This window comes from Calonectris borealis, chromosome 10, assembly GCF_964195595.1.
Source record: "Calonectris borealis chromosome 10, bCalBor7.hap1.2, whole genome shotgun sequence".
Lineage (NCBI taxonomy): Eukaryota > Metazoa > Chordata > Aves > Procellariiformes > Procellariidae > Calonectris > Calonectris borealis.
The window spans coordinates 10,168,143-10,181,122 of record NC_134321.1 but is presented as its reverse complement, the minus strand read 5'-3'; the positions used below and the strand labels follow the sequence as shown (position 1 = coordinate 10,181,122).

The 12,980-nt window shown below is 41.8% G+C and overlaps 1 protein-coding gene across 2 annotated transcripts in view; it reads right to left on the bottom strand.

Annotated features, from left to right (window-relative positions):
* The window catches only part of FHIT (fragile histidine triad diadenosine triphosphatase), a 628,091-nt gene that overhangs the window by 89,654 nt on the left and 525,457 nt on the right, over nucleotides 1-12,980 (bottom strand). For both annotated transcript variants that reach the window (XM_075158453.1, XM_075158454.1), the window contains one exon: nucleotides 2,258-2,326. In XM_075158453.1, the coding sequence (XP_075014554.1) occupies nucleotides 2,258-2,326 (69 nt within the window). The remainder of the gene's footprint in view (nucleotides 1-2,257; nucleotides 2,327-12,980) is intronic.

Below are 12,980 nucleotides of genomic sequence, written 5' to 3'. Positions count from 1 at the left end.
TTGTGATAAATATGTTGAACCAGAGCTGATATCCAGAATCTGTGAAAATTACGCCCAATAGTTGTAAAGCCTTTAGCTGCGCTAGTTAAACCAGGCACCACAATATGCAAGATTTAGCCTGGGTGTGCTTTACAATTACACAAATTGTTTAAGGAAGGCTGATCAGCCCCCATGTCATATACTACAAGGAAAAGGCTGTGGGGATGATTTTGGAAGGTGGTCTTTGCTGCCTAAACTACAACTCGATCTATCACTCAAATATATGGAAATGAAGCATTGTTTATAAACAGGTTTTGGATTGTCCTAAGTACAAATTTCATGGATGATGGATTTAAAGCTCTCTCCAGCACCTACATCTCACCTAACGGTACTCTATCCCTTGTAGATTTTCAGCCTGTTGCTCCACCATCATCCACATATCCTCCTAAATCTTTTGAAAGATCTTAACAAAGGGATATGTCTTGTTGGTACAACACAGAGAGGCATTATATCAAAAGATACAATGCCTTACTGACATAAGCTCAAATGATTTCCAAAGTCAGCTGTACTTTCAATAATTTGTCCATTTTGTATTTTTCAAACTAGATTTATCCACTTATGATAGCATACTGCATAAGCCCCTCCATCCTCCAGTCCAGCCAGTGGTAGAACTTTGCATCAAATTTTTTATAGTGGGTTTTTTCCCTGGCATCCTAAAAAGAATGAAATCTTCATCCTAAAAAGAATGAAATCTGATAAAGATTTTGTACAGTCTGTACAAAAGCATAAGTTAGCTCTGTGGTATTCAAGAATAGCTGGTTGACTCTGAGGCTATACAATCTTCTGCTAAAAGATATATTATCACATCGGTGTCTAAATATTTTTGCTTCCTATGTCTGCTAAAAGCAACACCTACCATTGCTGTAACTGAAAATGACAAGATAAAAATATTTTTCACCAACTTGTCACCTTTTTGCATTTAACAACACTAAATGTATAGTCTAGTTCATTAACAGAGTTTTGCCTGTTTGTATTTACATATAACAAGGGAGAAATAAATGTGTTAAAAAAGAAGAAAATGGAATTGTAAATATGACAAAAATGGAAACAGAGTTTGTGGGTTGGTGCAGCCTCTAAAACCACTTAACCCATTTGAAAAGGAAAAAATATTAACTTTCAAGTTGCCTTACTTAACTGCTTCTAACTACAGCAGCACATAAGATGGCCGTCATGTATTTTCATTTGTTTTCCTTGCTCAGCAGTCTCATTATAAGATTTTACCCTTATTAGTGGGGTTCTCAGTCTCTACGCTTCATATAACTGGTCAATAATAAACTTTTTTCACCACTTTTGCATAGTTAAGTCATTAAAAAACTTTAAAATACACTACCTTTTTTTCGCGAGTGGGGAGTTGTCATCATGTATATATCACAAAGGAAAAAATACAAAAGCAGAAAATGTCATGAATTCTCCTTCAAGCAGATGGTATTGCAGTAGCACTGAACAAGTTTATATTAATTACTTTCAGAAAGAGAAGGAGATGTCATATTTGAGATAGAGGATCCTACCAGACCCACCAAGAACCATCTGTAAACCTAACAATAGTGAGATTTTTTTCATTAACTCATTGTGACAGCTGTCAAGCTGGGGAAAACTTTTTGTTAATGCCAGTACAATTGTTCATTTAAACAAAAGCCAGTAATTCAGTCACACTGGAACAGCTCATGTCCCCAGCTCTACCGTACAATCTGCGCACATGCACCTATCACATCCATATGTGTAGTCGCTCTTTAATTTTTATCTTTGGGCAGAGCTCTACAAAAAGCAGGCCAGAAGGCAATTTGTGATTGAGTTGTAACGAGCCGCCTGTGTTTTCCCTTGTTGGAAGGGGGAAGTTTGGCACCCCAGGCTGGCAGACGGGGGTAGGACATGCTCCCTGCATGCCAGGCTAACCATGTGGTCATCCTTTTTCCCCACACCCTCAAAATAAGAGAACACAACTATTGGTAGAGATGTCACCTCACTCTGCGTGTGGTAACAGACTGAAGTACCAAAGGCATCGACGGCATCCTCCCTCAGGACCCTGTGTGACCACAGCTTGACCCAGAGCTCACAAGGAAATCCCAGTGTAGGGCTTGGTGCTATCACAGACTCTTTGCAACCAGTAAAGATGCAGAGATCCCATTAACGACCTCCACTCAAGGCAGGGTCTGTATCGTTAAGGTGATTTTCTCACAGCAAACCCAACTCTGAAAAAGAAATGGAGTGCAGCCCTTACCTCCTCGTAGACATCGTCATTCCTGCTGAAGTCTCCAGCCCTCCTTGGAAGGACATGGACATGAACATGCTGAAAATGTGAAACAAAATAATGGTGATTATCAAGCTCATGACTTTCTTTTCTGGATTGTCAGCATTATTCTCCACACATACAAGTTACCATTACTGTGCACAGGCTCCCACAGTATTATTTTCAGAGGAAAATACATTAACCTGTTCCATAACTGTATCTCAACTCTTTGGAGAATATAAAAGATGAAAAACATGAGAGAGTAGCTCTGCTGTATTATATGAGCTTCAGAGTGAAATGCCTGGAAGTTTAGGGGCTCTGTGGAATTATTCATAGTTGTCAGTCAGAGACGTATTTAGCCACAGCTTTGAAATGACAATGTACCTCGGAGCTGCGTGTTGTGACTTCAAAACCTACAAGAATAAGAAGGCGCCAGTGATGGGACACGGCTGTAGCAGGCGTGGGCAGAGGGCTCGCATGGGCAGCCCCGGGCTCAGTGCTGCGCTGCACCGGCCGGGGGATAGAGGAACCGATGGTACCTAGTGGAGACCACGCAGGTGGAAAGGCTGTCAGAAAAGGACATGCACTAGGCTGTTCAGCATGGCTAATGCAATGTCTTTTGCAAGGTTAAAAAAGACTTTAATGTTTTGCTTTCCCCCCCTCAGAGGTTGTAGCCCGAATATAACAAGACTGAAGGCCCCAGGGGTACGAGGTGCCTGCTGGGGGCACACGTCTGCAGGGACACCGGTTCCAGTGCACCAAGTGGTCCCAAACCTACGAGGCACAAGAATTATGAGTCCGGTTTTGTAGACCCTGAAGTGTGAGCATCACTCTCCTGACGGCAGGGCCATCGCTCGGGGGGTAGCAGAGCTGAGGACTATGAGCTGCACAGGCGGCTTTGGGTTTCCAGTATGGAAGGGAGGTGAGGGGCAATGTATTTTTGTCACAAATGCTGGTGAGATATGGGGAAAAGGAACAAAAATATGGACAAGAAAGCAAATATATGACTTGCCACCTTGCCAATGTGATGTTGTATTATTACTATTTTTTTTTTCTGTTAAGAGATTATGACAGTCTCTTTATACCATTTAGGAAGGGTAATTTAAGATTCTCAAGACTCAAACTCTACTAGGAAATCAAACAAGCGCTCATCTATCTGCATTTCTGCAGTAAGTTCAGCCACAACATTGCAAAGCACTCCTTTATCTTCTCCCTTTTCTTTTTCACTCTCGTTTGAGAAAAAAAAATGACTGAGAACAATTCTTCAGGAAAAAAACCCCACCACCTCATTGAGGAGAGGCAGCAAATGATCTGAGTGACAGATCACATTTATGCATCTCCAGATCTTTTTAGATGGTGCCTAAAACCTTTTAAAAAAAAAGACTGCATCAGAAACAGCACCAAATGCTTTACATAGAATTTAGATAGCTTGCACCTGACTCAATTTGATGAGGTAGAAATCAGCTGAAATTCATGCACCTCATTGAAACATTCTCAAAACATGGCTCAAGTCTATAATGAAATCCAAAATCAAAAAAGATTTTCTTAGGCTATTTGTAAGAAAATTCAAGCACACCTACATTGTGTTAGCTTCAATCCATAAAAACATTTGCTCAGTGAATAAAATGAAATCACAAGGATGTTTCAGTTAATAAAATATTCCTAATACCACTCTTTTTTTCTCAGCTTATCCGAGAAACCGAATATGTGATCGCTTATTCTTATCATTACCCACAGCTTTCATTGGATTCAGCCTAGAGATGAGGATGATTCTTGAGGGTTAAAAACTGTGTTTTTGAGTAATACATCAGTGATAGTGTTCTGATAGTGTATTATACTAATATATCATGAGAGCGATAGTGCTCTTGTGATGTATTAGTGCAATGTATCATCTGAACATCACTGCTCTCATGATGTATTGCTCAAAATCACAAGGCAAGTTTAAAGATGGTCTTCAGTAGCCCTAGGCCTGAAATTTTGCTTTTGGACAAAGACAGACTTTCAAGAAAAATAAAAGTGAAGATTAAAGTTTGCAGTGGAACTGTAAAATTTCAGTAGTGCGTCACACCTGTGGTTCTCGTTAGATTTTAAATTTATTCATAAAAATAGAGAATAACCTGCCAGTCAGTTTCTTTCTCTTCTGCTACAAGGAGTGATAGTTTTGCTACAAATACAAATTTTCAGGAATTTCTCTTGATGATATATATACAGCCTAATATCAGCTATCAACAACCATATCACCCAAAAGTTCAGCCACCTTTAAGAGTAATTTTCATCTCTGTGGCAGAATGTTCCAGGATGCACACAGGAGAAGATCTGTATACCCACGACAGACAATTTGGGATATCAGAAAGCACGCAGGGACGTAGTCCAAAGCTCTGTGCAGGGATGCTGCACTGCAGATGCACCGACCAGCACAGCAGGTAATGAATGAGCCTAATGTGATCTTCTACCCAAAATGGGCTCTTGCGATCAGCGTGAAAAAAAGAAGAAAAAGCGTTTATGACAGCATATGGGCCACTTGGCATCAGTGGGAACATTCTCAGGGGTTAGTCACCTTTACTACATGCATTATGTTCTTACAAAATGCCAGGCTGCATAGCAAAATCTGTCAACTGTATCAGAAAACAAATGAGTATTTCCAAGGTTTGAGGTAACTACAATCAATTTAAAAGAGTAATTTTTCCCAGACATCCCAATTTTTTTTCAAATTCTGTGCATGGAACATAAATAAATATCTGGATTCTCCCTACTGTTTTTGTAATAGAAATGAGCAGGATTGGCAATAGTGTCTGAAGTAGTTTCCGTCTCTTCAGCTTTACCAAGAAAACACAGAGAAATAGAAGCAGCACAGAGTGGTGGCTACCACGTAGTAAGAAACACCGAACAAGGGGATTTCACACCTTCTCTAATCTGCCTTTCAGCTTCTGGTCTTCCCAACTCAGGGACGCTGATATTTTCATTCATTAGGAGTTCTTTAATTGATCATTTTTGCTCCTTAGTGCTATTTGTTATTGCTAAAGCCTCAATCCACCAAGGCACTTAAGCACCAGCTCGATTTCCAACCTGTCAATTGGTTCAGTGGGAGTATTCGCATCCCGGACATTATGTATATGTCTCAGTGTTTTGCATCTGCTGCTGGCTACAGAGAAGTCTCCCCAACTGGAGGCAGTGGAAATAACTTCAAGATGCCCACAAATTAAAGTTGCTTCCTTCCATTTTGTTTTCCAGGCTAAACAAAAACCTGCACATCCAAAAAAGACATTTACAGTTGACTGAAATGTGTCAGTAGATACAAACAAAACATTTGGTTGCACTTTTTTTTTAACCAAACAAACAGATCTTCCCTCAAAACACTGCTTGGAAACAAAAAATCCAAACATTGTTTGTACAAAATGTCAAAATAAAGCATTTCAACTTTTTCCCCAGTTATTGTGGGTATCCTCAAGCCTGGTGGGTGGCAGACAGCCCCATCACATTCCAGCAGGCTGTATTCAATCACTGTTGATTGTATTTCATTTTTTTCCTAAAAAATTGCTTTCCCCTCATTTTGCATTATTTTGATTAATAAGCAAGAAAAGCAACATACAAAAGCCAAGACATTTACATTAATGGACCGATCAATATCACCCGCATCAGGGTAGAAAAAATGCAGACACACGCTTGCATCGCTTAGAGTGTTAGCTACCATTCCCTCTTCTCGTCAGACACTGATGGAGAAAGCTGCACGCGATGGCAGGAGACGGGCACACTGGGTACGACAACATGGGGACACAGCAATTTGTCCCTAGGTGGGGTATACCATGTGGGTCAAAGGTGCCTGAGCCCCAGTTGCTTCTGAAATGGGGGACAAAGTTTCCTGCCAGGGATGTCCAGAGCAGCAGCAGCTAGGAGGAGGCTGTAGGAGGCTGAATTTTATAGCACCTTCAAAATTAAAATTATTAGACTGACAATCTTGTAGGGCTGAGACTGTAGCTTCCTCTATTTTCACAGTGGCTACCACCTTATAAATGAAATCTCAGTTTGAGAAACTCCTAATGGTGGGAATTGTTCAAGTGATGCAAAATCACTCTTAAGAGAAGTTTTTTCAAGACCTTTAAACAATAAATAGCAAGAGAATTAGAAAACATACTGCAAGGAACAAATCTGTAGTGCCGTGAGGAAATCATGAGCCAGAGCCAGCATGTGCCATCTCTGACCTCCCACCGCAGTGAGGGGACCCTCCACTCCAGCCCCACAGTGTTCCCAGCATGACTGTGAGAGCGTGGGGCTGCTGACGGGCACTTCGGAGAGCGCTCATCCCACCACTGCTGAAATCTGGCAGCAGCACAGGCATTTGTGAGATTATACATCTAAAGCCGATTTCCAGTGAACCAGGACTGCAAAACGCTCACAAAAGTCTCAGCCAAAAAACCTGGAGCCTGTTTTGTTGGAAAAACACCCATTCACATCAGGTGAGTTTTGCTTCAGCACTCAAGGCCATGCAGAAAGCAATGTTCCTAGTTACGGCTGTTTTTATATACTGAATTATGGTCAAATAACCAATGTGTCACCACTGCACTGGATGTAAAGCGAAAATAATAGGCAAAAACAGACACTGAAAGAGATTTCCCGGGTAGACCAGAACAGTGAAGAGCAGATGACCCTGCCACACACCACTGGGGAGGACATGGACATTGCCTGCAATAATTCATGAACATTATGTTGTGTTCGCTCAGCTGCTGTGCTGGTTAGCAGAGAAACAAAGCTCAGCTTCCAACAGAAAGGGAGATAATAGCCTGTACGAGAGCCCCTCAGCACACACCCAGGGTTTATTAGCAATAAATGTTGCTATAGGACGAATATATAAAAACTGGCAACGGGTCACGCAACCTTGAGGACAGGGGGATTGCCAAAAAGTTGGCAGAGAAAGGGTTGCTCCCCCCATGCCTGCAAAAGCAGTACGTGGCTGAGCTGTGCCTTCACACAGCGAAACCAGGTGCCTTTCAGCAGCTTAATCCTTTCCCTCGAAACTTTTCATTCTTTCTACAGGGACAAAGCTTTGCAGCCCTGGGCTTCCATGGTCTCATGGTGCAGCAAGATCAGGAAAAGCCGTGATGTGGGGCATGGAGGGAGATCAGGGCCGGGAAGGGTGAACCCCCATGTCCCTGCCACTGTTGTGTTCAGGCAGGTGGAAGGGCAGGAAGGGCTTTAGCGGCTGCAGGCAGCACGACTTGCTGGCCAGGAGACCCCCATCAGCCAGGGAAAAGGATGGGAAAAAGGATGGTGGTTTGCAGATAACACCTTGTTTGCTCCGAAGTCCCCTGTCCATTACAGAGACATGGGCTTCTTACGGGAGGCTGTGATAATGCTTCTTCTAAACTACCAGATTAACTGTAGAAATTCCAAACTAATAACCATTCTCCAAGTAAGACTGTTAGCAGGCGATAAAGAAAATCAACCAGAATACCGAGATAGCCACATGAAAAATAGGGCAATTTTGTCCTCTCTGTAAACTGGGCTTCCATGGAGCCCTTGTTTGCTATTCTTGATTAACTGCTCAATTATCCCTGTTACAAAATTATTCCGTGGAAAGCCCTGCCTGTATATCCATAGCTCATTAACAGAAAGCACTCCCTCTGCTGTCCCCGAAAATACATCGCATTACCCAGACGCTAGCAGGCTCGGTACAATCGCTCTTTCTAGGCATTGCAAGCCAATTTCTAGGGCCCTTGATTTGCAGGCCCCGGCAAAGACATCTTCATGGGAAAGCAATTCCTGTTCAGTGAGTATTTATGAGTTCTTGACATTTTTCCTAGTCCTGAATTGGGTTGAATTGGGAGAAACAAATTAAAAAAAAAAAAAAATCCTATCCAGCATTAGGAAAAAAAAGAGTTCCGGTCAATTAAAATACTCAGTGTTCACAGCCTTCAAAATTATTGCCAACACTAATATTTTTCTTTTTTTTTTTTTTTTTTACATTTCCAGGAGTTATAAATTACACAAAGTAAGACCACTTTAAAAGACCTAATTTTTAGAAAATATTAAAACATGACAGGAAACTACTTGAAACAATTCCTTTCCTACAAATATTTCCCATTTCTAGGAATCAGTATTTTCCTTTCCAGCATCACCAAACCCTCATGCACGAGGCTGTATAGATGCAGGCACCCGGCGCCTCCTCCCCAGATGGCAGCTCTGGCATTCTGGTGGTAGGGTTGCTCCAAACCCAGGAAGGCTGCACAGACTAACACGCTCTTGTAACGCCTTTGCTTTGGCTCTGGTTTATTAAAACACAAAACCGAAGCTTGCTTTTCTACCATCATGAGAAACGTAAGGATGCGATACAGAAGGAAAGGAGTGGCACAGACTGCCAGACTTGAGAGCAGCCTGTGCAGGGGGACAGAGGGACGCTTTGGAAGGGAAGGGCAGGGAAATCCACATCTGTCTCAGAAAGTCCAGGGCAACAGCAGAGGAAACAGCAGAGATGCAGATGGGAATGGACTAGAAGAGCCACCAGAGAACAGGAAGGGTGGGAGCTACCGACAGAATGGAGATGGTGGTGGAAGTTTTGTGAATCAAAAACGTCATGTGGAAAGAGGGTCCAAAGAGAGAAAACAGAAGAAACTGGAACAAGTCTTGGGAGAGGAGGCCACACAGGCTGCCCAGATGCTACCAAGCTGCAGCGTGAGGACCCTTTCAGGAGCCACTTGTGTACCTCTGCATGGCACTGCATGTACACATACCCTTAGGAGGGAAAAAAAAATCTTTGCAATGATCCCTACCAAGGTTTATACCATGGATTTGCCTCTGGAAGAGTGAGTATCAAGATACTTGCTCTGCACAGAGAACATGTACTTGGTAAAGCAACAAAATGGAAAGAATTTGCAAACATATCAGAAACCAAACCAAGTGGGGGACTTACAGCAGAGTACATCTTCAAACACGTAGACTGAGAAATGTGCAGATTCAGCATCCTCCATAAATAATGTATCTGTCAACTGCTATAAAGTTTTAAAGACATGAGCTGTGGATGAGCTAGAAAAGAGACCTAGACCTAATGAAAATATGCATAGAAAGATTTTAAACCCACTTGAGATCTGCAGTTATAACTTCCACAGCTGAAGGCAACTTTAGCATCTGCAAGAGAACTGCCAACTCCTCCCCTCCAGCCCCAAACCCAAGAAAATTGGCACAATAATGAGGGTAATTAGACTGTTCATTGGAAGTGGTGATCCAAATGTAATTTGGACGTCTCCTATGAGATCCTCTGAAAGGCAGCAAATGAATAAACTAAATGGAAATAAGGGTGGGATGGTGCTTCTGAACTGATATTTCCTGACCTCTAACCTGGTCCACAGCTCTAGGAATGAGTGTCGACACATGGTGATAGGAAGGTTAGGCCAAGGACCATCACCAGTTCCTCTCACCTGCCATTATTCAGTGCCTATCACCTCCCCAGCACCCACAGAGGACAGGATGGGCCGAACCGTTACTCTGTGTGAATCAATAGGAAGAACAACACCTTGGTCCAACCAAGGACCCTGATGGGGAAACTGCTACGCCATATTCCTAGAATATATGTCAGCAACACTACGACTGGAACACTGTGAGACCTGTACAGCATCTTCTACCCCCTGAATACCAAAGAACTGCAAAACCAACCCTAAGCCCTCGCAGCCCCTGCATAAAGTATCACTTCCATTTTACAGATGGTAAGGCTGATGCACAAACCAATGAAGGTGCCTCCAAAGATGCTCGGGAAGATGGTGCAGGCTTAGGGACAGCTGGGGAGCACCTGCCTTGAGGTCCTGTGCCTTTGCCTTCCCTCAGGGTCACTTTGCCCAGGTGTTTTTGTGCAAATTTGGTGTTGCTGAGATGCAAATGAAAGCCAATTGCATTTCCCTTCACCTCTGATCTTTAGTTAAGTCTTGATAAATGCATATTGTTTTAACACTTGTGATACGTATAATTAGGGTTCTTTAATTTATGTTTCAATAAAATGTTCCATAATAAACGTTTACTGCTCTGCAAATAAACATTTAAATGAAGTTCCTAATGGGGTTACATGTTTCGAAGCAGTTCATGGCTTTGCCGAAATCTCTCCCTATACTTAATGAGAGTAATTTCCATAATCTGTGCATTATTGCTTAAGCCTCCCTTTAGGAATATTTTACAAAGTAAAATTCTGTGAAATATTATCAGCCAAAAGAGAAAATGCTAAGAGGATTATCAAATTGTCCCGTTAAAGGGACAGCACAGGCTTTCATTTCTCCCCTGAGATGCTAATATTGTAATTACATAGAATGTGCTTACTAATTATCACACCAGTGTGTTATCACTGGGTTTTTCCCTCAGAGACCTGGTCTAAATGAAAAGGATGGGATACCCCTAAAAGGTCTGATAGGAAGGGCAATATAATGCTAATTTACTTTCTGATATTAATAAGAGTAAGGATCAACCCCCCGCTAGGCAAATCTTGTAGATGCCAAGAAAGGTCCAGCTCCCTGGGAGGGGGCAGAGTGCTGTTACGTACGAAGTTGTGTACAGCTTCTCCCACAACGTCGGCCCTACAGCCCCACAATTAACACCCAGGGTCTCATCCCCATTTTGCTGACACTTGCACCCATTTTTCTCACTGACTCCAATAACAGCAGGACTCGGCACCCCAGCTGAGATATAAAGTACACTGAGGTCGAGGGTAAGATTATTGTTGGAATACAGAGGGTTTTCAATTCTCTGGAGTATCTGCAATGATACAAACACCTGTAAGATATTTCTTCCATGTGCCTGAGTACATTTGAGGAGAGCATAAAACTGAAATATATCTTCTCTCCACTAGCAGGGAATAAGAGCATTACAGCAGCAATGGCCCACTCCCCCTTTAATGCAGGGGGTAGGGAAGTGGAAGGAAAATGAGAGAAGATAAATCAGGAATGGATGTGGCAGGGGGAAGACAAGCCTTACCAGTTACTCTTATTCTGAGAGGGAAATCATTATCTCTAATTTTTGTGGTTATTGCCTTTTTAGACAACTGTTGCAACTACTTCTAGGACGATGACAAGGTTCCTGCAGAATTAAAATACTGTCCCGTCTCCTCTTTCATTAGTTAAAGATGGAAGTGAGGTGCTACTGCAAGGAGAAAGAAAAGGTTTCCAATGACAGTAACGTGACTGAGCCTCATAACTTTCTGCATTCAAGACACGGTGCTTTCCGTCACCGTATCTATCGGTGCTGAGGGAGATTTCTGAGGCTCTGTGTCAGTACTGAGGCATTTTATACCTTTAGGGATACATTTCCCAAGAACTAGCAAATACCTCTCTGCATACCTATAGCACTCACTAGACTGTATTTAGTTATTTATAATATTAAAATTATATATAGCAGCGATGGGTTCCAAAACATGGGCTGTTTTCCTGTTTTATTGCCGAATGTGCACATTCATCTCTAAGGTTTAGCTGCTTCGGTTAAACCTTTTAAATGTAAATTATTTTCTGTTATAAAAAGCTGATTGTGGGAGTTTTATTATTTCAGAGATGGTAATTTATGTGACTGGAACAAAATAAAACATTCAACAGAAACAGAATTTTACTTGATCAGAAACACTTTTATGTTTCAGTATAGTTTTCTTTTCATATTTTCCTCCTGCAGCAGTGGCCTCTGTCTTTCAATTAGCTTGAAACAGAAAATCTTAGATAAAACCATAATTTAATGCCATTTGCATACGTGTCATTCCACAACTTCTTCACCTCACATTTAAGGTATTTTTAAGCTGTTGTGAACCAACACCTGAAATCCCTTATGCAGCTGCTCAGCTGTTCATCCCTCAACAGTCCACCAAAGTCTCTGGGACGACGGGGAAGCAGGACCAGTCTCCAAACAACCCACAGGAGTAAGTCTCCTCTCTTGTCACCTCAAACCATTTCAATGGCATATCCTGTGAGGGAGCTGAGAATCAAGAAAGCAGATTTTTGGCATGGACTATATGACTGCTGGTCAATCCTATTTTTCTTTGACTTACTTCCCGCACATACTGTTGAATGTGGGATACAAAATGGTTTTGTGGAAGTAAACAGCCTCCTTGAAAATCAGACTTCATAGGTCACCTACAACATCACCCAAAGGTGACTGAAATCCCCATAACGACTCCTCGGTCTCAGCAGCTATTGCATCAGGCCTTGCAGAATACCACAGTATCAGCACCGACACAAGTCACCGTTGAAGATTTTGACAACAATCTATACAAGCTAATAACTTCTCCAAGGCTACCAGTGCAAAAGTACTTTCATTCTTAATTTCCCAAGTAACTAGGATTTTTCTTGTCATCTTTTGTAATATGCAGGCCTGTGCTAGCTCCCTTTCTGCTCAAGCCAGTGGCAACACTTACTAATTTCAGGTTTGTAGAAATCTGGCAAGCAGATGTGCTAATAATGGCAAAGGATATACAATAGTATGTCCCTAAACTTCAAAATAAAATAAAATGCATTCCATTGCCTTTATTGATTGTGTAATATTTTGAAATCAGGTTAGAAAAGGTACCGATGTCCCTGTCTCAAACTTTTTTTAACCTCTTAAAGTACTTCTTTTGTAAGCCCTTACATGGCATGCAACGGTTGCACATCTCCCACCTAAGTGTAGTGAATGGCTACAAGGCCAACACTGATAAACACACAGAAATGCATTTTCCATTGACTGTTTGCTAAAACAAGAACTCGATCATTTTAACTTACCAATT